General features: G+C 42.5%; 1 protein-coding gene across 1 annotated transcript in view; it reads right to left on the reverse strand.

Annotated features, from left to right (window-relative positions):
• N4BP2L1 (NEDD4 binding protein 2 like 1) overlaps positions 1-23,313 on the reverse strand; it is a 30,772-nt gene extending 7,459 nt beyond the window's left edge. Inside the window, exons 1-4 of the mRNA XM_030200366.1 lie at positions 23,000-23,313; positions 19,138-19,265; positions 7,742-7,830; positions 2,111-2,187 (exon numbers count right to left, since the gene is read on the reverse strand). Coding sequence (XP_030056226.1) covers positions 2,111-2,187; positions 7,742-7,830; positions 19,138-19,265; positions 23,000-23,151 — 446 coding nt within the window. The 5' untranslated portion in view covers positions 23,152-23,313. The remainder of the gene's footprint in view (positions 1-2,110; positions 2,188-7,741; positions 7,831-19,137; positions 19,266-22,999) is intronic.
• Between the last annotated feature and the right edge of the window lie 316 nt (positions 23,314-23,629).

A 23,629-nucleotide genomic window follows, 5' to 3' on the forward strand; every position in this document is an offset into this window, starting at 1 on the left:
GTGATTGGCTCAGAGACTTCCAGGTCTCTCAGCTGAGTGAAGCATGGCCAAAAAGGACGTTTTTATTATTGCGGGGTTGAATGTCCAAAAAAGAGCCTGCAGCATCGGAGCCTGTTTGATTTTTTTTTTACTAAAGCTTCAGTTAAAAAAAAAAAAAAAAACGTCCATTTTGTGCAATAATTAAAACGTCCTTTTTGGCCGTGATTCACTCAGCTCAGAGACCTGGAAGTAAGGGCGAGATATCCAAGTACAGCTGTGGCCGAGTGGTTAGAACAGCAGTCTTGTAATCCAGAGGTGTCGGGTTCAAATCCTAATAGTTTTGTTTAAAAAAAAAAAAAAAAAGGACGCGCACTTGGATTTTTTTTCCACTTTTTTAAGTTGTATGAAGTCTTTATTGAACATTTATCAATAAAGTGACGAGCACTTGGGCGGTCTTTCGGCTGTAGAATGGCCATTATGGCCATCCATGACTTGGCTGTTTTAGTCCCTCCCCCCCCCCCCCCCCCAATTTTTTTTTTTTTACATTTTAATATTTTTCCAATCCTGCGCAGCCCCAACGAGAGGTACAGACCTCTCGTTAGATTTTCCACCGTTTTCCAGCGTTAAGGCAATCGGAAAATGTTAGTGCATCTCATTACAATAGGGCTACACGATTTGCTCATCTGCATTCTGTTTTCGTTAGCTGCTACCATCGTGGAAAAAAAGTGTTTAGTGCATGCCAGGGTTTACTACTTGCTCGTTAATAGCTTGTTAAGGGCTCGTTAAGTTTAGTGCATCTGGCCCTAAGTTCACACTGTAATTACCCAGTGTACCTTAATGTGACTTACCTTAAGCTACTACCGAAAAAGGTGAGCTAGAGAATGACACGGGGATGGGGACAGAGCGGTAATGGGGACAGAGCCTGTGAGAACAGGTCCAAACTTTGTCCTCATGTCACTTTCCACTTTGAAGCCTGTTAATGAACTGGATTGTTATTTATGTTTAATTAATGCAGGTGCCTATTTTTTTTTTTTAACAAGCAAATATGCTGACCACAGCTAGCAAAATTCGCATGGGGGAGCCTGTACATCCCGCTACCAGCACATCGTCTAAGAAGACATCTTCTATTGCAGGAAGGACTGTGGAAGACAGGAGCGCTCGACTGAATCCTGAGATTGTTGATGACTTCTTATTCGACCACAGATTTAAAAAAACATAACAGTGCTTCATAGGGCAGATTTCTCCCCTCTAGGGCATACAGAATGGGTTATATTTTGTACCCCTGGACATTTTAACAGGGTGGATTAGGATTCCTTGGGGTAGTAGAAGTCAGCTATTGTTGGGGTTGGAAGGGTAGAGAGTAGTGGTGGTGGTGGGAGGGTTTATTATAGCTACTCATTATTATTGTTTTCTATTTTTAATTTATACACAATAGTAGCACAGCATATTGTTCTTTTTTGTACTTTAATAAAAGATTTAAATATAAAATCAGTAAGTGTTTGAAACTTCTGCAGATGAGACCAGAGCCACAGGGAGTGGACGGTGACACAACCTGCAGGGACAAGCTGGGTGGGGACAAAGAGAGACCTCACAGGGTGGGGACAAATTTTATCTCAGTGTCATTCCGATCTGAGGAAGAAGGGCAACCTTCGAAAGCTAATCAAGAAATGTATTAAGTTATGTCCAATAAAAAAGGTATCATCTTATTTTCTTTTCCATGTTTTATTTTGTTTGATTTCTATTGATAACCTTTAAGAGTGGACTAACACGGCTACCACACCTCTCTAGTGTGAGCAAAATCCAAATAAACTAGAAACCAATTACCTCTAAGTTAACTGTAAATCGCTGTCCCCACCCATTCCACTTTGCCTATTAACTCCTGCTGTTAACGCCACAGTTAGTATTAACTCTTAACACAGCTTAGTAGATAGGTCCTTGGGTGAAACAATTTGTTTTCATCTTTTAAAACTTCCTATTCACTGTAAACTTGAATTTTCCAGCAGATAAAGAGGTACTGCTCAGTAGAAATTTATGTGAAACATCTGTTTTTCTGCAGACCTAATTTCTTCTCTGCTTATATCTTTGAATCTGGAGGGCAAGGAAACTAGTTAACATAAAGCAATAATTATACCTTGCTAATTCTCCAACATTGAACTTCCAGCGTGTGTCAGGTTCTCGAAATATAACTTCATAATCATTTTCAAGTGCCTGATTTGAAAAGTAGCAAAAATATTAGAAATGTGTTAATATTGGGATGCCCATGGTGGATGATGTCAACAGGAAATTTAAAACAGAAAGCAACAACATTTTCTGTTAATTTTTTCCCTGCCTTTTAAGGATAGAGTGCCTAGGGAAATTAACAACAACAAAAGGTGCACATTTCAAAATATCATCAGATGTAGAAAATAAATAATAGCACACCCAGGGCTCAGCCACCGGTAGAGAGGGGCTGGCCTGCCTCATTCAATCCACGTTTTATATTTATTTTTATCCTGCCTTATACCCAAGACGGGTAAACAACGCAACATACATTATAAAAGCCTGAAAAACTGTATCTGCTGCAATTGCAGACTGTATAGGAGAAGCCAAACTGGATAGTTGAAGAGCAGAACTCTTGCAGACATAAGACAGGGCACAGGGTGCATACGCATCCTGACTTTGTGGGTGTGAGAGTCACGCTGTTACTAATGTCTTCCATACTGCACAACATAACACACCTACTCTCCTCTCCTCCTTCCTGTACACATTATTTGATTTGCTTACTTTATTTTTTGTCTATTGTAAGCTCTTTGAGCAGGGACTGTCTTTCTTCTATGTTTGTGCAGCGCTGCGTACACCTTGTAGCGCTATAGAAATGCTAAATAGTAGTAGTAGTAGTACTGCACAGGTGCACAGAAGTGAATGGCTGTGATGCAGTATCACAGTGACAGTGTCCTTATTAGGCAGGGCAGAAGGCACACACCCAAACACTTCAACAAATTCTGTAAGTACAAAGACTGACTTAACGAAGTATTCTCAAGCTAAGCAGTGGTATACATCTTCAGAGGCCCTGTTTCTGATGAAGGAGCTTTTAATTGGTGCCTTGGAGTATTCATGCCACTATTTCTTTTTACAATCCTGTTGTGCCTGAAGCTTTGGGGACTGATCCACAGTAGCTCCTTTGTAAGAGTACACATACTCCCTAATTCTATTTAAAGTGCTCAAAATTACTTAATGAGACAATTAGCAGTGATAATTGGGTGCTATCAATTATTAATACTAATTGGCAATAATTGGAAATTATGCATGCATCTATATAGTAACTATTCTGTAAACATGTGCGTGTAAAATTTTTCTGCACAGATCCAAAAAGGGTGCATAGCCATGGAAGGAGAATAGGTGGGTGCAATATTATAGAATTTTGGGGATTTACACCAGGGTGAATAGGTGTAAATCCTCACGTGCAAAATTGGGTGCAGATCCCGGCACTAAGCGCTATTCTAGAAATGGCACCCAACTTTAAGTGCTTTTTATAGAATAGTGCTTAGTGTGCATTTAAAGAATTGAGTCCATAACCTTTCACCAACTGAGAGATAATCATACATGTGGCATTCAATGCAAAAGTCTGGAGAGCACCCCTCTAACTGCTGGACTGTCGTCTGCATCTTAGCATTGGTGAGTTGCTTTGTAATTTCCATTTGCCAAGGTACTAGGGATACTGAACAAATATAAAGGGCCTTCAGATTATTTGGTATATTTTTTTGTTTTTAATTTCATGTTTGATTCTCAAGCTGCAAATTAGTTGTTAATTAAAGCAAATTATTTCAGGGTGAAAATACCTTGTAGTGACAAATTGTCCTCTTAATTTGGATACTTGACTGAGATGTGCCTGGGGAAGGTGGGTGACAAAAGATTGAACTGGACCCTGTTCAGCTATCTAATACCTATCTTTAATACTCTAGGCTGTAACAGTTTATTTTTAAAATATTTGAATGTGAAACTACAATAGTTTTATGGAAGCTGAGAGGGGGTGTTTGAGGATAATTGTTTCTTGAGAAGGCTGTTGATAATAATTCTGGGTGGGATAGGGATGGGGGAGAGGGATTTGGGGGTAAAAGAAGGTTACTATAATAGATGGTTATCTTTCTTGCATTTTGTAATCTTATTATATTATGCAATCTTGTTTTCAACAGAACTTTGTTGATGCTTATCCCATAAGTTAATTCCTGCCCAGCGCATCCCAGGATGCACCGGCAGGGTAGGGCTCAGCCATTTTGGGAAGATGCCTGAAGAGGAGGGAGGGAGTGCTAGTCCTTCCCTCCTCCCACTACCATGACTATGAGTTGGGCTGCCAGGTAGAGGGGGTCGGATAGAAAGCAGTCCCACTGGACCACCAGGGCATTTTTATTCATGGGGGGTGGGAGGGGGAAGCTAGCAGTCCCACTGGACCACCAGGGTTTTTGTGCTTTAGGGGTGGGGGGCCTGGAGGTCCAACCTCCAGATCTTGTGTTGTGAGGGGGGGGGCTTAGATTTGACAGGTCCGGGAGAAAATCCTAGACCTGTCAACCCTCTTCTGCTGTTTGACAGATCCGAGCTTTTGATAGCCCGGACCTGTCAAACAACTTCTGTGGGAGGATTGTGCCTTGGGCAAAGTACCCCTACGATCAGAGCTAATAGTGCACATAAATTTGCATGCTATCAGCTTTGATCATAGGGATGTTATAGCCCCACGATGTTCCAGCGCTATTTTTAGAGCGCTGTTTGGAACAGTGCGGGGCTTCTGATCATCGGCCCATAAATGCTAAGAAGCCCTTGGATATAAAGTGGGCTTCTTAGCATTTACCATGCGCTAATTCCGTTAGCGCATGCTAAGCTTTTTTTTTTTTTTTAACTTTATCTTTATTAAGCTTTTTAACAAACATAATTTCACATTTATGAATGATAATACACAATTTAGAAATAAATTATATAGACAAGCAAATATTTTTTAAGTTTCAAATAGTTATCGACCACAAGAATAAGAAATCAATCCAAGATGTAAGATTAATAATATAATCTAAAGGAAATAAACATACATTGTAAATTATAATAATGAAGCGTCACGTCCCGAGTGATTCACTCCAAGGCTGTTAAACAGTGTACATATGGGATTAAACCACTACATTAACCTCTTCCCTACTGATTAGAAATTCCTCTAGCTGTTTGGGGTCAAAAAATTGAAACTGTTTAGATTGAAACACTATTCTGCATACACAAGGAAATTTCAATAGGAAGGTAGCTCCTATTGCCACAGTTCTTGTGCGTAAAGCCAAAAAGGCTTTACGCCTCTTCTGAGTCTCTCTTGATAAGTCTGGGTATATTCTTATTTTTGACCCCAAAAAAACTGAATCCAAATGTCTTAAAGAAAGTCTCAGTACTGCATCCCGATCCATCTCCAAGGCAAATGAGACTAATAGTGTTGCTCTTTTCGTTATAACATCTAATGATGACTCCAAAAAGGTAGTCAGATTCATCACTGCACCACCTTGAGGAAATTTTTCTGATTCCATTCTAGAATCAGTTGGAAAATAAAACGCTCTAGTTATTGGTGGTAGTGAATTTTCTGGCATACCCAATATTTCCACAAGATATTTTTTTACCATTTGTACAGGGGTAATAAGAGGTGAACTAGGAAAATTTATTAGTCTCAAATTAAGTCTCTTAGACTGATTTTCCAGATATTCCAGCCTTCGGGAAGTAAAGTTTTTATCTTTAATCAATGTTTGACCCACAAGTTCCATTTTTTGAGTTCTTTCAGTAAGAGATTTTACTTCTATAGCTTGTTTTTCAGTCTTTTGCAATTGAATTAATGCAGTTTCTGATAAAGTCTTAATAATTGTAGCATTTTTTGTTACCACAGATTGTAGGGAGGAATGTGCAGTAAAGGTTAAGTCCCATAGTGACTCTAGCGTCACTACAGCTGGTTTTTCCATTTTCTCCAATGTTAGTTCAGGAAGAGGTGCTTTGGCAGCATTTTCCAGAATACTCACTGTCTCTGAAAACATTACAGGAGCTGATGTCGCTTCTGGAGCTCCCAAACTGTCGTCCCTCTGATCTCCCCTTGTCTCCAAAGGGCTCCCTCCCTGCAGACTCTGTTCTCCACTAGGGGTTAGACCTGCAGGGCTCCTCTGGAGATGCTGGCTTCCTGGTTGTGGAGGAGCTGCACGTTCGATGGGGCTGAGAGAGGCCCCATCTACACTGTCGGCCGACGCAGAAGCCCCAGCCTCAGCTACGGGAGAAGAAATCTGCCCGGGACCCAGTGCGACTGCAAAATCTTCCATCTTAGCCTGCCGAAGTTTACTTGTCCCGTCAGGGAGAGAGGGAATCTCTCTGACTTTGCCTCTCCTTTTCCCCATTCCGGGGTTCAGGTAAGGAGCAACTTGCTGACGTTTGCAAAGAAGAGGGAGACGCGTCTGGTAACACTTCTCATACCGTCGCCATCTTGGATCGCTTTCTTGCTAAGCTTTAGTCAAAGGACATCTTAGATTGTAAGTCCCTGGAGACAGGGAAATAATTTATCTAGTGTACCCGAATGTAACTCACCTTGAGCTACTACCGAAAGGGTGTGATCTATATTCAAACTAAGGGAGTCTTTTTACTAAGGTGCGCTAACAGATTTAGCATGCTCACTAAATGATAGGACTTTTGCATGATCCTCAAACTCCATCAGCATCAGTCCCTAGCGATCTGTACTAGGACCAGCATTTCCTTTATTCATTACTGATCTGTAAACAAAAAAACAAAAAAAAAAAGGAGCAATGAGCAAGAGGCTCATTTTCAAAGCACATAACCTTACAAAGTTACATAAGTTACTGTACTATGTAAGTCAATGTGCTTTGAAAATAAGCACCCAAATATTCAGATGCGCCTAGCCCCGTCTTTGGCCATCTTCAAGTCCAAACTTAAAGCCCACCTCTTTACCACTGCTTTTGACTCCTAACCTCTACTCACTTGCCCTGTCCTTTATCCTCACCTCTTTATTCCCTTACCCTTAATTGTTCTGTCTGTTTACCTGTCTTATCTAGATTGTAAGCTCTTTGAGCAGGGATTGTCTTTTTTGTGTATGGTGTACAGCGCTGCATATGCCTTGTAGCGCTATAGAAATGTTAAATAGTAGTAGTAGTAGAATATAATGGGCATCTTATCATTTAGTTAATACTAATCATTAGGGTACGCTAAATCCATCAGCACACCTTAATAAAGGGACCCCTAAATAAACATTTCTTGTGGTGGTGATCAATCTAATTATTTCTTTCGGTGATCCACAGTAGCTGTTTCTAACCTTTGTCAATCACATGAAAGATCAATTTCACAAGGTCTTAGATGAAACCTTTGCTTGTGGGTAACTATTAATGCTATTTTAATAACCACTAACAGTTGCTACGGTGTACAAATTAGATTGCTTTTCCTTCAAGGATAGAAGTATCGGCAATGTGTTGGCTCCATTTCATGCAAAACACAGGATAAACATCAAGGTATATTGTAAACAGATGTCAATGAAAGACATAATGAAGAAATGGGAGAAGTGTATTCTGTTTTTTTCTTCTATGATTGATGTTTACATTTGTTGGCTCTGAAAGACAAATTAGGACAAACACCTTGTTTTCAACCTGGTCCCAAAGGTGCAAAAAATATGACTTATCAAGGTCACACACAGTCCATGACATAGTCAAATCTTAAAATCCTGCAATGAGAACTTACAATCTTAATACCAGAGACTTATAATTGGTTTTTTCCTTCCTACCATAATAGCGTATGGCTTCATTTCCCATGCGTGGATGTTGGTATTATCAATAATTATTGGTGATTTTCCTTTCTTCATTGCCTTTCTTGCTGCAACATGATATTAGGTAAAAGTGAAACATACATCAGCTCATAAGAAAATGCAAGTGTAATCAAAATATGTTTAATTGTTTGAAGATATACTGTGTAAGATTCTCATTAAAAGGCTCACTGGACTCTAATAATGATACAACTACTGCTAACTAGTCAAACCAATTCAAACTACCACCCTGTGTGATGGATGAAGACTATTTTTAGTTATTTTAAAATTTATAACTCGCACTATCTACAATTCTAGGCAGGGTACAGAAAACATGCATAATAAAATACAACCAAAACCAACAGTAATAAAATAGCATGTAGTTAAACATTTCAATATCATCTGCTCATCAAAAATGAGCTAAACGCCACCAAAAGCTTGCTGAAATAACAAAAAGTTTTAAATAATTTTTAAAAGGTTTCTACATTTTTAATGATAGTCACCTTTTCTCTTGTACCATTTCTCAAAAAGATGTATGCTAGTGACCTCATAAATCCTCTAGTTGTATATTTTCAAAAAGTTACATGAATGGTATGGGCTGAATATTTCCCTTACTGACACCATACTAAATCCACATAGGAGCAGAGGGAGGGCATGACTAAAAGTTATGCATATAAGACTACATTCATTAAATGGTGCAAACTTTGGGTGCCAAAATATGAGGGCTGAGCACTATTCTATAAATGGCGCTCTGAGTTGGGCATCACTTATAGAATAGTGCATAGCGCTGGGATTCACATCCACCTTTGGGCACGAGGATTTAAACCAACTGAAATCTGATGTAAATCCTCCTGAAATTAGGTGCAGATCCCCCAAATTCTATAATAAAGCATATATCTTTAGTGAATGCCCCTAACCCGCCCATACCTCATCCATAGCCATAACCCCTTTTCAGTTGCATGAATAAATCCAAATTGTTGCCAATTAGTGCCAATAATTGTTAGCACCTAATTATTGGCGCTAATTGGGTGGTTACTCATTGCACATGCAACTTAGAGCACCATCTATAGAATCTGAGGGCTAAATGTCTACTTACCTGCCTAAGCGTTACTCTGCAAATATCAATTTAAATGTCATAGTGCGTGTCTGCAAGGGGGCATACATTTGGGCTGAGCAGGGGCAAGGCATGGGCAAATATACTGTAAGTTACACATGTCCCTGCCATATATAGACTGCCACACATATGCCAGCAATATGGCTGGTATAAATGTGGGCATCTAAATGTAGATTATGCTGGTATTCTAGAATGGAACCTGGACACCCAGATTCCATTCTAGCATAGATTCCTACCATGCAACTTAAAGGAGGTACCCAGCTGAACTGCCCCCTATAGTAATAAACAGTGCTTAAAATTGCATGCACAAATTTGGGCTTGCACCCAATTTCTATGCACAGTTTAATTGAGTAACAAGCCAATTAGTAATGGGTGCTAAGTCAATTATTGGTGTTAATTGACAACAATTTAGATTTACATCTTAAAGATGCATGTGCAAATCCTTTAGCGTGCAACTGAAAGGGAGTGTGACCATGGGAGGGGCATTGGCAGGTCAAGAGCATGCACTAAAGATGCGCACACTATTATAGAATTCGGGGCTCCGCCGGGGTTCAGTTGGTATAAATCCTCATGCCTTAAAGTCGTACCGATTGAAAATACTTTGGATTTTCTCCTGAAGAAGCAGCGAAACAGATGGGTCCCTTTACTGTCGAGAAAGAGAAAGATGATATGTAAAATGATACAGAGACCCGGTTAGGGGATCACAAAGGATTAAAGACCAGGACATTCAGGCTATTTTTTCACCGTTAGAAGCAACAGTGGTTATACTGAGAACGATTTGGTTTTCACCTTCATCGCAAGCTAAGTACAACATAGACTTTAGAATTGTCTTTACAGATGAAAATACATTGAGATAGAAAGTCTAAGCACATATTTTCCACTATAAGCTGAAGTGAAAATAGATGTTTTTTCATGTTCTGTGATATTTTTATATCCTACTATTAATAGATATTTTTCAATCTTTAAATTGGAACACATTATTTATTTATCATTTTATTTATTGCATTTGTAACCCACATTCCCCCACCTATTTGCAGGCTCAATGTGGCTTACATAGATTTGTTAACATTGTCATTTCAGGATATCAGATCAGATACAGTTAGTAATGTGTAGCGATTATGAAGGGAAGAAAGAAGAAGGAAGGGAGTGATTAGGGTATTATAGAAGGTGGGCGTTCATAATTGAGTGGGTTGGTGAGGTGACTTAGTGAGGCTGTAGGTTCTCATTGTAGGCCTTGTTGAAGAAGAATGTCTTCAGAGATTTTCGAAAGATAGTTGTTTCGTTGATTCATTCCATAACTGCGTGCTCATGTAAGAGAAGGTAGAGGCATGCATCAGCTTGTATTTAAGTCCTTTGCAGCTGGGGTAGTGCAGGTTGAGAAATTTGCGGGATGATCTTGTGGCGTTTCTGGGAGGTAGGTCTACGAGGTTTAGCATGTAGATTGGGGCGTCTGTGTGAATGATTTTGTGTACAATCGTGCAGATCTTGAACGCAATGCTTTCTAAGCACTCAAATCATATATATAGTTATTATCCCTCCTTCCATTTTTTTACTATAGACTTTTTCTTCCATTATTAGAGATTCTTGGAAGTTTTTATTCTGTAGTTGTTTTCGGATGGTGGAGGAGCCTATGATGCTAGCCACTACAGTTGGTGTCCTATTCTGAAGGTACCCTGGGCTTTTGAGGCTATTTTTTAACAAATATAAAAGTTTTGAAATGAGTGCTTGATTTGCAATTCAACATCAGAGTATTGTTGATAATTTGATAGTTTCTGTTTTTTATACTCTGCACAGTTTTTGTCTTTTTTTTAATGTATAAGAGCAGCCAGTTAAGAAGCCAAGCTCCAAAAATCCATTTTTAACTTTTTTAAAGGACCTTTTAAATATCAGAGAATTAGGCACATACTTGCCCCTCAATTATTCTTCTAAATCTTTGGCTAAAACAAGGAACACTGGTGAAGGACTTCTGTGCAGCACTAGGGGACCCTCCTCTCCCTTTCTTTCCAAGAACAAGTCTTTCTTCCAAGCACATTGCATGTTAACAGAATACCTGGTCTATTTCATACACGCAGAACACAGGTAGACCCCTCAACAAGTAACCAAAAACTAAAAACAGAAATATGTACGAAAACTTTAAACTAAATCCCCAAGAAGCCAGACTCTACATGCAACACCAAAGAAATAGAACCAGTGATGCATGACCCCCTGCACCGGCAGATATACGTTTCAAAAACTGACTAATTTCAATCGCTACATTAAAAATTATAAAAAAAAAACAGAAAATAAGGTGATACCTTTAATTGGACTAATTTAATACATTTTGTGACTAACTTTCAGAGGGCAAAACCTCCTTTAGTTCAGGGCACTACACTGCTGTTATGGTATACTGTCCTGACCTAATGAAGGACATTTTGGCCCCGGAAATCTAGTGAAAATATTGTTAGTCCAACAGAAAAGGTATGACCTTATTTTCCATTATTTTTCTTTTTATTTAGTAACCTTTCAAGTGAGTTAACACAGCTACCACATTAATTCATTCTACATTAAAAATATAAAAAATAATTCAACATTTGTTTAGCCATTTAATTTTTCTGATTGTGCTGTTCCCAGTCTCTGATTTCTGCTTTCTTCTATCTGTTAAGATCTCCTGTCCATCTGTTATTTTTCACTCTTGTCCAGTCTTCTTCACCTCTTCCACTACATCCAGCTCCAACTCTGATTTGTTCCTTTCAGCTTTTTTTCCATTGTTTTCCTGCCTATCTACTCAGATTTCATTAATTCTCATGATCCAGTCTTCATTCTTCTTCTTTTTACTGTGTCCACCTACAGTTTTCCTTCTTTTTTTCTTCACCCTGCCCCCCCCCCACATTCCCCTTCCTCTTATTTATTCCCCAGATCTTTCATTAATTTTCTTCCTCCCCTCCCCCCCCTACTAGGCTCTCTTCACTTCCCACACCCTGACATCTCTCTCCACTTCCCCGCCATCTAGCATTCTTTCTTCCCCTTCCCTCCCCCACCTTCCAGCATCTCCTCTCTGTCTCTCTCTCCCTGCCATCCAGTATTGTCCGTCCGTTTGTCTGTCTGCCTCTGCCCCTGGCATAGAGCATTCCCCTAGACCCAGTGGTGTGCTGGTAAATGTTTAACAACAGGCTCTCTTCCCAGTCCACCTCTGCACCCCCCCCCCAAATTGCAGAGCTGGCTACAGCCGAGGAGAGAGCCTGGGGGGGGGGGGGGCAATGCATTACTCCAGGAAAAAAAATTTAAATGATCCCAGGTTCCAATCTAATTCATGTTTAATGTGGGATAAAATGCCATAAATAAGTAAATAAATATAAACTTTTAATGTTGAGCACCTGATTCTCAAAGTGGACATATTCCAAACACTATAATGAAAATAAAATGATTTTTTCTACCTTTGTTGTCTGGTGACTTTGTTTTTCTGATCATGCTGGCCCAGTATCTGATTCTGCTGCTATCTCTTAACTCCATCTCCAGGGCTTCCTTTCCATTTATTTCTTTACTTTCCGCCTTTCTTCTTCATTTCTTGTCCTACATCCGTAAGTAAAAGCTGGGTCCTCCGCAAACTTGACTGTCCAGTGGATCCAGCTTTTGCCTATTTTCTTCATCCATGTGCAGTTTTTCTCCTCTCTTCTTTTTCCCTCATCTCATCTCCTTCCTTACTCTTCCCTCCCCTCCATCCATGTCCAGCATTTCTTCTCTCCCTTCCCTCTCCTCCATCCACCCATGTCCAGCAACCCTCCTCTCCCCCGCCCTCCCCTCCATCCAGCAACCCTCCCTCCTCTCCCCCTGCCCTCCCCTCCCACCACCTATACCCAGCGATTCTCTTTGCTCCCCTGCCCCCCACCCATATTCTCTCCCCTGCCCCCCCTCCAGCCACCCATACCCAGCGATTGCCCTCTCTCCCCTGCCCCCCTCCAGCCACCCATGCCAGCAATTGTCCTCTCTCCCCTGCACCCCTCCAGCCACCCATACCCAGCGATTGCCCTCTCTCCCCTGCCCCCCTCCAGCCACCCATGCCAGCGATTGTCCTCCCTCCCCCTGCCCTCCCCTCCCACCACCTATACCCAGCGATTCTCTTCTCTCCCCTGCCCCCCTCCAGCCACCCATACCCAGCGATTATCTTTGCTCCCCTGCCCCCCTCCAGCCACCCATATTCTCTCCCCTGCCCCCCCTCCAGCCACCCATACCCAGCGATTGCCCTCTCTCCCCTGCCCCCCTCCAACCACCCATACCCAGCGATTGTCCTCTCTCCCCTGCCCCCCTCCAGTCACCCATACCCAGCGACTGTCCTCTCTCCCCTGCCCCCCTCCAGCCACCCATACCCAGCGATTGTCCTCTCTCCCCTGCCCCCCCTCCAGCCACCCATGCCCAGCGGTTGTCCTCTCTTCGCTGCCCCCCCCCCCCCCTCCAGCCACCCATACCCAGCGATTGTCGGTTGTTGAGTGGATTCTTCGGGGCAGGCAGGAAAGATCTCCAGTCTTTCCTGCCCACTGCCGGCGCTGACTCTCCCGCGGTGCTACTGCATCGCTCTTCAAAATGGCCACCAAGACTTACAAGGGCGGCCTCCAAGACTTCACCAGAAGTCTCGCGAGGCCGCCGCTGGAAGTCTCAGCAGCCATTTTTAAAGAGCGATCCGGCAGCGGGGGAGGGTCAGCACCAGCAGTGGGCAGGCAAGACTGGGGATCTTTCCTGCCTGCCCCGAAGAATCCATACACTGGGATGGACCCTGTAGCTTGAGGGAGGGAGGGAGCCTGTAGCTCGAGGGAAGGAGGGAGCAGGAAGGGACCCTGTAGCTCGAGGGAAGGAGGGAGGAGAGCCGGCTCACCCTGAACAACAACCGGCTCGCAAGACGGTAACAAATTTAACAACTGGCTCTTGCGAGCTGGTGCGAGCCAGCTCCAGCACACCACTGCCTAGACCCCCCCCCCCCCCAACACCATCATTAACACTAACTCTCTCCCCCTCCTATGTATTATTACTCTTCTCTCTCCTCCCCTCCTCTCCATTGTGCCCCATCTCTTTTTCTCTCTCCATCTAGCATTACCCCATCACTCTCTCTCTCTCTCCCTCCCTCCCTCCTCTCCTATGCAATACTGCATCTGTCTCTCTCACCACTCCAATATTTTCTGTTTGTCTCCCCCCACTAGCATTTCCACTGTCTCTCACCCCTCCCTTATCCAGTAGTGCCCCTGTGTTTCTCTCTCTCCCATCCTATCCAGTATTAACCCATCTCACGCTCTCTTTTTCTCTCTAACCCAGCATTCCCCCTGTTTCTCTCCCCTTCCTCATCCAATATTACCTCTGTGTTTTTCTCTTAAAATCCATCCAGTATTTTCCTGTTCATCTCCCTTACTCCTCTCTCTCTCTCTCTCTCTCTCTCTCTCTCTCTCTCTCTTTCTCTCTCTCTCTCCCCCCTCCCCTCCCCTACCCACCCACCAGCATGCAGCATCTTTCCTCCCTCCTGGTGCCTGTTCCACTGGGCTGCCATACTAAAGTTAAAGCAAAGACATGCAGGATCACAGCTCTGCATGCCACTACTTCCTCTGGTGACCCTGGCCACTCAGATATCAACTTGCTCTCTCTCAGAGATGGTGGGGTCACTAGGGGTCAACCTGGCAGTCCCACATGTCTTTCCTATAGCTTTAGTATGGCAGCCCAGTGGAGGAGGCGGAGGGAGGAAAGATGCTGCATGGTGGCTGATGGGTAGGTGAGTGAGAGGGTGGGCGAGTGAAGAAGGTTTAGGTTGCAGTTGCAGCGAGGCCCCTATGGACAGGAGAGGCACCAAACTACTGCAAAACACCTGGGGAGCAAAAACTTTGATTTTAACAAAACCTATCTGACTTTTGGCACAGCAGCAGTTGTGCTAAGGGACAAACATTTACATATTTTACATTTATATTTTTGTAGCTCTCTCTCTTCAAATGGGAGCAAAACTCTTTACCTATTAAACCAGATTGTGCATCCATCTACTGTGATATTCCAGTACAGAGGGCAATCCAAAGAGAGCCATATGTGATCATGCTAAGTCTGTCATAATTTGGGTGGATGTCTGCATAACTTGGAAATGCACTGGGGGTACAGATCTGCAATTGTGAGGGTCCCACAGGGCTCATACAGGGATGTAATTTCTGTGTCCGTGTGGCTATGAAGCTGATTAGTGATGTTGGTGTGTGAGAAAGAAAGTGAACAGGGAAGAATAGATAAGATGGTTTGAAAAGACAGAGAACTGAGCCTCTTTAAGGGTCCCTTTTACAAAGGTGCACTAGCATTTTTGTGCGCGCTAAAAATAAGTGTACGCTAAACGCTAGAGATGCCTATATATTCCTATGAATATATAGGTTAAAAATTGGTTAAAAATACTGTGATTCTGAACCCAGTGAACTGTTATTGATAAATGGATGTTGGAAAATGGATTGAAGCAGAGCATTTATTTACTGGTTATATATTCCTATGGGCATCTCTAGCGTTTAGCGTACACTAATGATTAGTGCATGCTAAAAACGCTAGTGCACCTTTGTAAAACAACATGCTCAAGGGCTCTTAGCGCAAGTAGCATGCAAATGCATGCTAAACAGGGCTCTTAGCGTAAGTAGCCTGCAAATGCATGCTAATCAACGCTTAACGCATTCATCAGCGTCCAGCAAGTCAAAGATTGGGTTGCTGGCCGTGACAAACCCTACGCCAGCTCCGAGCTGGCATTAGGGTTTGCAGATCATTGGGGAGGAATGGTGAGCCCTGTCCAGCATGCATTTGCATGCTGGCAGGCCCCCATTCCCCCCTACAGCAAACCTGCCAGCGAGGGCAGTTGAGGACGTCCAAAATTTGGACGTTTCTGTGATGGGGCAGTTGAGGACGTCCAAATTTTGGACGGTTCAGCAATGGGCAGTTAAGGACGTCCAAAATTGGATTGTTTCTATGAGACGTCCTCAACTGCCCCATCGCTATACCTCCGACACTCCATTAAAATTTGGACGTTTCTGTAATGGGGCAGTTGAGGACGTCCATCTTCCGATTTAAAGATGGGCGTCCTTCTCTTTTCATTGGTCTCCAGCCCAGACCTGTCAAACAAGTGCGGGAGGATTGTGCTGAGAGCATGCTCAGGCACAATTCTCCCGCACTTCTACCCCATGAGCAGAGATAATGCGCTGCTTAAATTTGCATGCATTATCTCTGATCATAGGTCTAATAGCGCCCCGCGCTGTTCCAGCGCTAATTTAGAGCGCTATTTGGAACAGCACGGGGCTTTTGATCATCTGCCTGTAAGAGAAAGGTAGCTCCATGCAAGACTCGCTGACTCTTTCAGGACAGTTTTCAAAGTAAATTATGTGGGTAACAAGCATTTTATCTATGTTTAGCAGAAGTCTGAAACCTGTCTTTCCTCAATGTAACTGTAACCTGAATACTTTAGTCACACTGAAAGGAGGCATTCCTGGGGGCCAGGGGGTTTAGGTCATCAGAGGAAAATGCTCAGATAGATTGCATTTTTAAATCTTTCCATTTAGTTTTCCAGTAAACATTTATCAGCAGAAAAAGGTATTGCATGTGACCGTGTGTTCTTTGCATACACACCAAATTTCAATGCCCAGTCTGTGTGTACTTATGCTTTGAAAAACAGTACAAAGTCCACAGGTAAGGAGCAAGCCTGCTCTTTATACCAAGTGGACACTTTTCATTTCTGTTTGATTAATGCGGTAACACAGGCACATTTGGCTGTCAATAAACCTAACAGTGTTCATAAAATTGTAACTTTGAGAAGTGTGTGTTTAATGCAAAGTAAAAAGTGAATTCTTGATCAAGTGGCAATCTTTTAATCTATAAAGAAATTCAGTGGTTAATGTGCATCACGTGACTATCCAACAAAGTTATTTATACACACATTTCCACCCTATGTCTTCTTTTTCTTAGAGTATTTTCTATGATTTAATGGCTAGGCACTCTAACTAAACACTGCAAATGGCCAAAATATTTTCCACAAAACTATCACAACTTGCAACCCAAAAGTGGAAAAAAAAACAGATTCACAATTGATTTTGTAGGTGATTGCTGGGTTTGATCCCAATAAACTTTTTTTGAAACGGGTGCCTGTGGGATCCAGCTTTAATTATTTTTGGCAAACCTACATTGCTATAAATAAAGGGCCCTGTTTACCCAGGTGCAATAGCGGTTTTAGCATGCACTAAAATTAGCATGTGCTAAACGTTAGAGACACCCATATATTCCTATGGGCATCTCTAGTGTTAGTGTGTGCTCATTTTTAGTGCACCTATAGCACAGCTTAGTAAACAGGACCCAAAGTTTTCAACACAGGCATGAAAGAAGGTTTTTGACCAATGATTGATTTCTCGCTAAAAGATTGTGAGCCCAGCCTGTGATTTATAAGGTGGGTTGGATCTCTGCAATTTCTAAGGTCTTTTTTCCTCCTGCCATTTTTTGATTGTTCAATCATTGTTTAGATTTAGTTGTTGAGTAGTTGTTCTTATTTGAAGAAGATTGTGAATCTGTTTTTTCCACTTTTGGGTTGTAGGCATTCTAGCTCCCATCTGAAGCCACACTTCTATATAATTCACATAAGTAAGAGCCTCTTTTACAAAGCCGCACTTAGCGATTCTTATGCGGTAAATGAGAGGAAGTCCCCCTTCAATTCCTATGGGCTTCCTCTCGCTTGCCACTTGGGAATTGCTAGCGCAGCTTTGTAAAAGAAGCCTTAAGTTTTTTAGCCCCTGACATCAGTACCACCATGTCAAAACTCATCAGTCAGAACTTGCTGTTTCTATTTCTAAATCCTTTCAAACATTGGAAGTATTTATTTATTTATTTGTAGCATTTGTATCCCACATTTTCCCACCTATTTGCAGGCTCAATGTGGCTTACATAGTTCCGTAATGGTGATTACCAGTTCTGGAAAAGAGAAATACATAGTTAATGTAGAGGAGACAGAATAGAATAGGTATTCAGGTAAGGAAAGTTCATTTTATAATAAAAAATTAAAGGTATTGGATTAAACTTCATTCGTAACAAATTAGCTTGAACAATCAGGAATATTAAACTTCAAATCATGAATAAAATTAGTATGAACAATCAGGAAGTAAAGAGTTACGTTTTGTGTAGATCCAGCGTACATTTTGTTAACTGACATTTAGGATGAGTTATTGTGGTATGCTTTCTTGAATAAATTGGTTTTCAATAATTTACGGAAATTAATTATGTTGTGGGTTGTTTTTATGGATTTTGGTAATTCATTCCAGATTTGAGTGCTTATATAGGAGAAACTGGATGCATATGTTAATTTATATTTTAGTCCTTTACAGTTGGGATAGTGGAGATTCAGGAACGTACGTGATGAGCTAGTAGAGTTCCTGGTTGGTAGGTCTATGAGGCCTGACATATACCCCGGAGCTTCACCGGCTTTTTTAGTTACTTTAAAAAAAAAAACTTTGAATTTTTACAGAAAGTTTTGCAGTAATATTTTGCTGGGATTACATAATTTAGCTGTATAAGAAAAAACTTCACTGTCAATGACATCCCCCAGCTATTCACTAGATTTAAGTATTCACTACTTTTATACTTTTACATTTTCTGTTTTGCTCAACTTTTTTGATCTGTAAAAACTGTTTGATTCTATTTGCCTTGGATTTTTTTCTTTAAATTCTTTATTCCAGATTCTGGGCCCTGTTTACTAAGCCGCACTGTAAACACGCTAGCTTTTTAGCATGCGCTAATGCTAGAGATACCCTTATATTCCTATAGGTGTCTTTAGTATTAGCGAGTGCTAGAAAGCTAGCATGCCTACAGCACGGCTTTGTAAACAGGGCCCTCTGTGTTCTGTTTCTTAGAATACCTCTTGTTGGGTGTGGGGAATTTTAAATAGGACAGCCAAGTACAATCAACATGTTTCTTTTACTCTGTTGCATAACACCTCAAAACGTTTTAGCACTTTGAAATACTAAAAAAAAACGCATCTAGCCAGTCAAGAATTCAGGATAACCACAATAAGTATGTATGGATAGAGTTGCATACAGTGAAAGTAGTACATGCTAATTTATCTCATGTATATTTGCTGTGGATATCCTGAAAACATGACTGACTGGGTGTGTCCCAACGACTGGGTTGATAACCCTGGTTTAAAGTAAGATGAGCAGGTTAATGGAAAAGACAATTAAGCTCACATTTGCAAATAAATCACAAGTCTACTAAAATGACAATCATATTGCTATGGACCAACAAAGAAATTCATTGTAATTACCTCTTTTATGGTTCCATTTGTGGGCCTCCTCTAATAAATCTTGATTGAATACATAAGTCCCATCTTCAGTTATGAAAAAGTCATCAGTGCTTAGAATTGGAGCATTAGGAAAATCTCGTTTCAGATGTCTAAGAAAAGCGGTAGGTAACAGTGTCATAGATGTGATTATAATTTTTCATAGCAAGGTCTGTATAAACATGAAGGGGTCCTTTTTACTAAGCTGCAAAAAGCATTAATGCATGCTTACTGCAGGTTAAAAACACCTACCACTGGGTGCACTGAGGCATCCCACGGTAGCTTGGGGATCGGCATGTGCTCCCCGTGCGCCAAAAAATTAAAAGGTATCATGGAATGTTGCTACTTTTTGGGATTCTGCCAGATACTTGTGACTTGATTTGGCCACTGTTAGAAACAGGATAGTGGGTTAGATGGACCGTTGATCTGATCCAAAATGCCTACTCTTATGTTCTTACGGAGAAGCCTAAATGACTCATGGTTGCTACTGCTACAAAAGTGACTTCCACCAAATACTAAATCAAAGAGTGTGAAGTCCAGGAAATCAACATTCTTTTGGTTCCTTATTCTTACTTTTTGAATATTTCTATCAATTATTTTTTTGCACATTTAGGGGGGAATTCTATATATGGCGCCTAAAAAATCCACGTGGAATACATTTTCGCCTAAGCATATTCTATAAGTGGTGCCTAGATTTAGGCGCACTATATAGAATACGCTTAGTTGATATCCCAGCATCTAAAACTATGCTTGTCCATTTACACCAACAAAAACATTACGTATATCCCAGAGCAAAAGGCCATATCTATAACCATGCGCGTAAATTTTGGAATACCCATGAAACATCCATTTCCCCACCCATAACCATGCCCCTTAGAAGTTAGGCACAGTGCGTTACAGAATATGCTTAGCGAGTTGTGTACATAAATTCTAATTATTGCCAATTAGTGCTCATTATTGCTTAAGTATTGTTATCAATGCTAATTAGCTTGTTATGCCAATTAAGTTATGCAAGTTGTTGTAGAATCTGCCTGGATTTTGGCGCAGTTCTACACTAGGCACACTATATAGGCATGCTATATATATCTCTCTAGGCACGGATCTATAGGCACGCTATATAGAATCTGGGGCTAATGGTGTAAAACATGTTGTGTAACCATTGAAACCTCTATAGGAGTGACCAACTGCGCTATCCAGATAGCCACAATATTCAAGCCACTAGTCAAATAGCTTTTCTGTACTGCCTTTTTGTAGATAGTCATCCTGTTGGAGGTCTCGATATTGCTGCTAACACCATAATTGCTAAGATCCAGAGCAGCCAAGAGGGGGGAGAAGGGGGGGCAAGATTCCCCGGGCCCAGCATCCAGGATGACCTGGCACAGGTGATTGAGACTGCTCTGCTGGCCATGGGTCCTTCTTCCTGCGGCGTCCCTCCCAAGCAGAAACAGGAAGTTGCTTCACAGGAGGAACAGGAAATTGCTTCACAGGAGGTGGGACGCTGCAGGAAGACACACTTGTGGCCAGCAGAGCAGTCTTGATCGCTGTGGTGATAGCAGGGCCCTAAAGATTGTTTGCTCCAGGCCTGGCTTTGTCTCTTTGTCTCTGCTAAAACCAGCCACACTCCATCTATGTGTAATCCCCTGTTAGGCTGGGGATTACTGAGAAAGTCCCTGTGGGGTGTCACTGGGGGAAATGACTAGGAGGTCCCTGGGTAGGAGGAAGCCCAGCCCAAGGGGAGTAGTTTTGAAACAAAAAAACAGAGAGATTGTGCCCTGGAACTAAAGAGTGACAGGGGGGTAAGAGAATGGAAGGAGATAAGGAGTGTTTGCCTGATGGTCCCCTGCCACTGACCTGGAAGAGAGAAAGGAGATCCCAACTGAAAGAAGTGTGATCATTGGCTATAAAGGAGAGTTGTGGCTCAGCAAAACAGCAGCTGTGTTCAGTAGAAAAGGAAATGCATTTTTGTTTTTATTTCTCCAGTGTTGCAGTACATGTTGACATTACCAGTTCAATTTTTGTGTACATATTTTTATTTCTAATTTGTGATCCCTTGTTCTTTATTTGGTGAGGGTCTGTCAGTGTGACTGTAATGGCAGTTGGGGAGATAAGAGAGAAGGCAGAAAGGAGGGCTTCTTTATTTTCTGCCCTGGGCCCCAGCATGGCTAACAGCAGCCCTGACCCTTGCTGTAGCTGGTGGCAGGGCCGGTCTTAACAATAGTGGGGCCCTGTGCAAACCAGTTCAGTGGGCCCCCCACCACCATCATAAGCCATAATTTATCAGAGTGTAAAAGGAGGTTTAAAGCTCTCAGAACCCCGCCTTACCCCATACCTTGATGTGCATCCACCATGTTTCAGTACAAAGTGGCAGACAGCGGCAGCAATTTTCATATCCCTTCAGCTGTCGAGCCCAGAGCCTCCTTGCTGCTGCATCCTGCCCTTGAGGAAGCAGGAACTGACATCTTAAGGGAGCAGGACAAGCAGCGAGGAGGATCTGGATGCACATTAAAGTATGGAACAGGGAGGTGTTCCGAGACAGGACAGACATGCCAGAGACGTGGGCCCCTAGGAGCGCGGGGCCCTATGCGACCGCACCTGTCTAAGACCGGCTGGTGGGAATCCCCAAGCCCTGCTAGCTGAGAAGGTAGCCAGAACTCCCTTCTACAGATGGGGGCACTGACAACTAAGCATGCATGGGGTGCAGGCATCGGTGGCTTAAGGAGTTGCTGCTGCCTGGCAAGCTTGGTAAAAGCGAATTCTGGCCATCTTTGGTGGAAGTCTTCAGGTGACAGAGCTTGGGGACTCTCATCAGCTACGGTATTTATATTTTGAGTTGGGAAGTGCTGGAGGAGAGGAGGTAGAGAGAACATTTTGTGCCCACCCAAAATTGGCTGTCTGGGTACCCCACTGTGTGTACGGTTATTGAGTGGCACTATCTAAACAGAGGCAGGCATGGTGTAAGGTTTTGAAGAAAAGGGAACTACATTCAGGTATTCCCTGTCCCCACAGGGCTTACAGTCTAAGCTTGTACCTAAAACAATAGGGTTAGGTGACTTGGCCATTTCTCTGAAAACCAACAGAATAAGGGTAAGTTAGCCACATTATTTTCAGTTGTTCAGCTTCATAACAATTCTTTTAGAGAATACAGTTCCTTCCTGATTAGTAAAGGAGATTTCAGTTTTGGTTTCTGTTTACCAGCAGCAACATTTTCTATCCCAACCTTAGATGCTACAAGGACCTTTAGAATCCATATAGGACCCTGTAAAAGCCCTCCACATTGCACACTTGATTTGGAAAATAAGTGCAAGATTACGATTGACTGATTTTTGGCTGACTCCGCAGAGTACAGATCTCTTACATAAGACCCTTCACCCGTCCGGAAGCAAGCTCTCTAGCATCCCAACTTCAAATGTTTAAGTAATAGTAAGATGTACAGAATGTTGACAGACTTTTAACCACGGCCAGAGTAGGTCTTATTGTAATCACTTAACCAGTTGTGATTGAGACGCTTGAGCGCCTGTCTTATTTGACAGGTTGCTCGCTTTTCTCCCACTAAAAACGTTAAGATGATTCAGCTTTGAGCAGCTGCACTACTCCACCCAAACCCAGCAAAGCACAGTAGCCAAATTGCAAGGCTCCTCTAATACCTTGATGGGGCAGAAGACCGAGGGGCGGGGACCGGAGTGTCCCAAATGTGGCGGGAGATCGGGCTGGGTGGGATTGGGATATTCCTCCCATATGTGATAATGTGACTGGAGAGCGGAGGGCGCGAGATCTCGGGGTGTTTTTTGCTTCGGGCTGCATCCGGGCCCTCTCGGGGGCGGGAGGGGACAGGGGAGTTGTTTGTTACCTCGCTAGGGTAGATTTTCCTGAGCCCGGAAGCCCTCGGAGGAGATACAGCTGCCTTTGGAAGCGGGGGCGAGCGGGCGGGGGAGCTCGGGGTTGCCGCCTTGGACCCCGCAGGCTGAGCCCCCCGAAGGAGCGCAGGAGCCTTTCGTCCATCGTCGCTCTCTACAGCTCTCATTCGCTATCCCGGGAGGAAGGGAAGCGGCGGCGGGCGTGCCGAGCCGGTTCCTCTGCGTTCACTCTTTGGCCAACACAAGCAGTAGCCACCCACCCAAACGGGTGGATCTTTAGATGTATTCCTAAGAGCCCTGGGATTCAGAATTTGATAAATTGGAGCGGCAAATGTCCCTTTAGCAACAGGAATCTGCATGACATGGATCAATTCAGACGGGCTAAGCTTAGGCCGCAAGAGGCGATATATAGAAATTAGTGCAGAGGGCTGCAGCTCACTTTTCTTCCTAAATTCTAAGTCTGTTGCACAGTTCAGCAAACTCAGGGCCGGCTTTGGCTGCATAATGCATTCCTCATCGCCCTCCCCCCCGAAATGTGTTTACTTTTTTTTTTTTAATCACACATAAATCAGTCAAACGTAGTTAAATCAATTTTGCACATCAAAGCACATCCCTAGACATCA

Source organism: Microcaecilia unicolor, chromosome 4 (genome assembly GCF_901765095.1).
Source record: "Microcaecilia unicolor chromosome 4, aMicUni1.1, whole genome shotgun sequence".
NCBI classification, from domain to species: domain Eukaryota; kingdom Metazoa; phylum Chordata; class Amphibia; order Gymnophiona; family Siphonopidae; genus Microcaecilia; species Microcaecilia unicolor.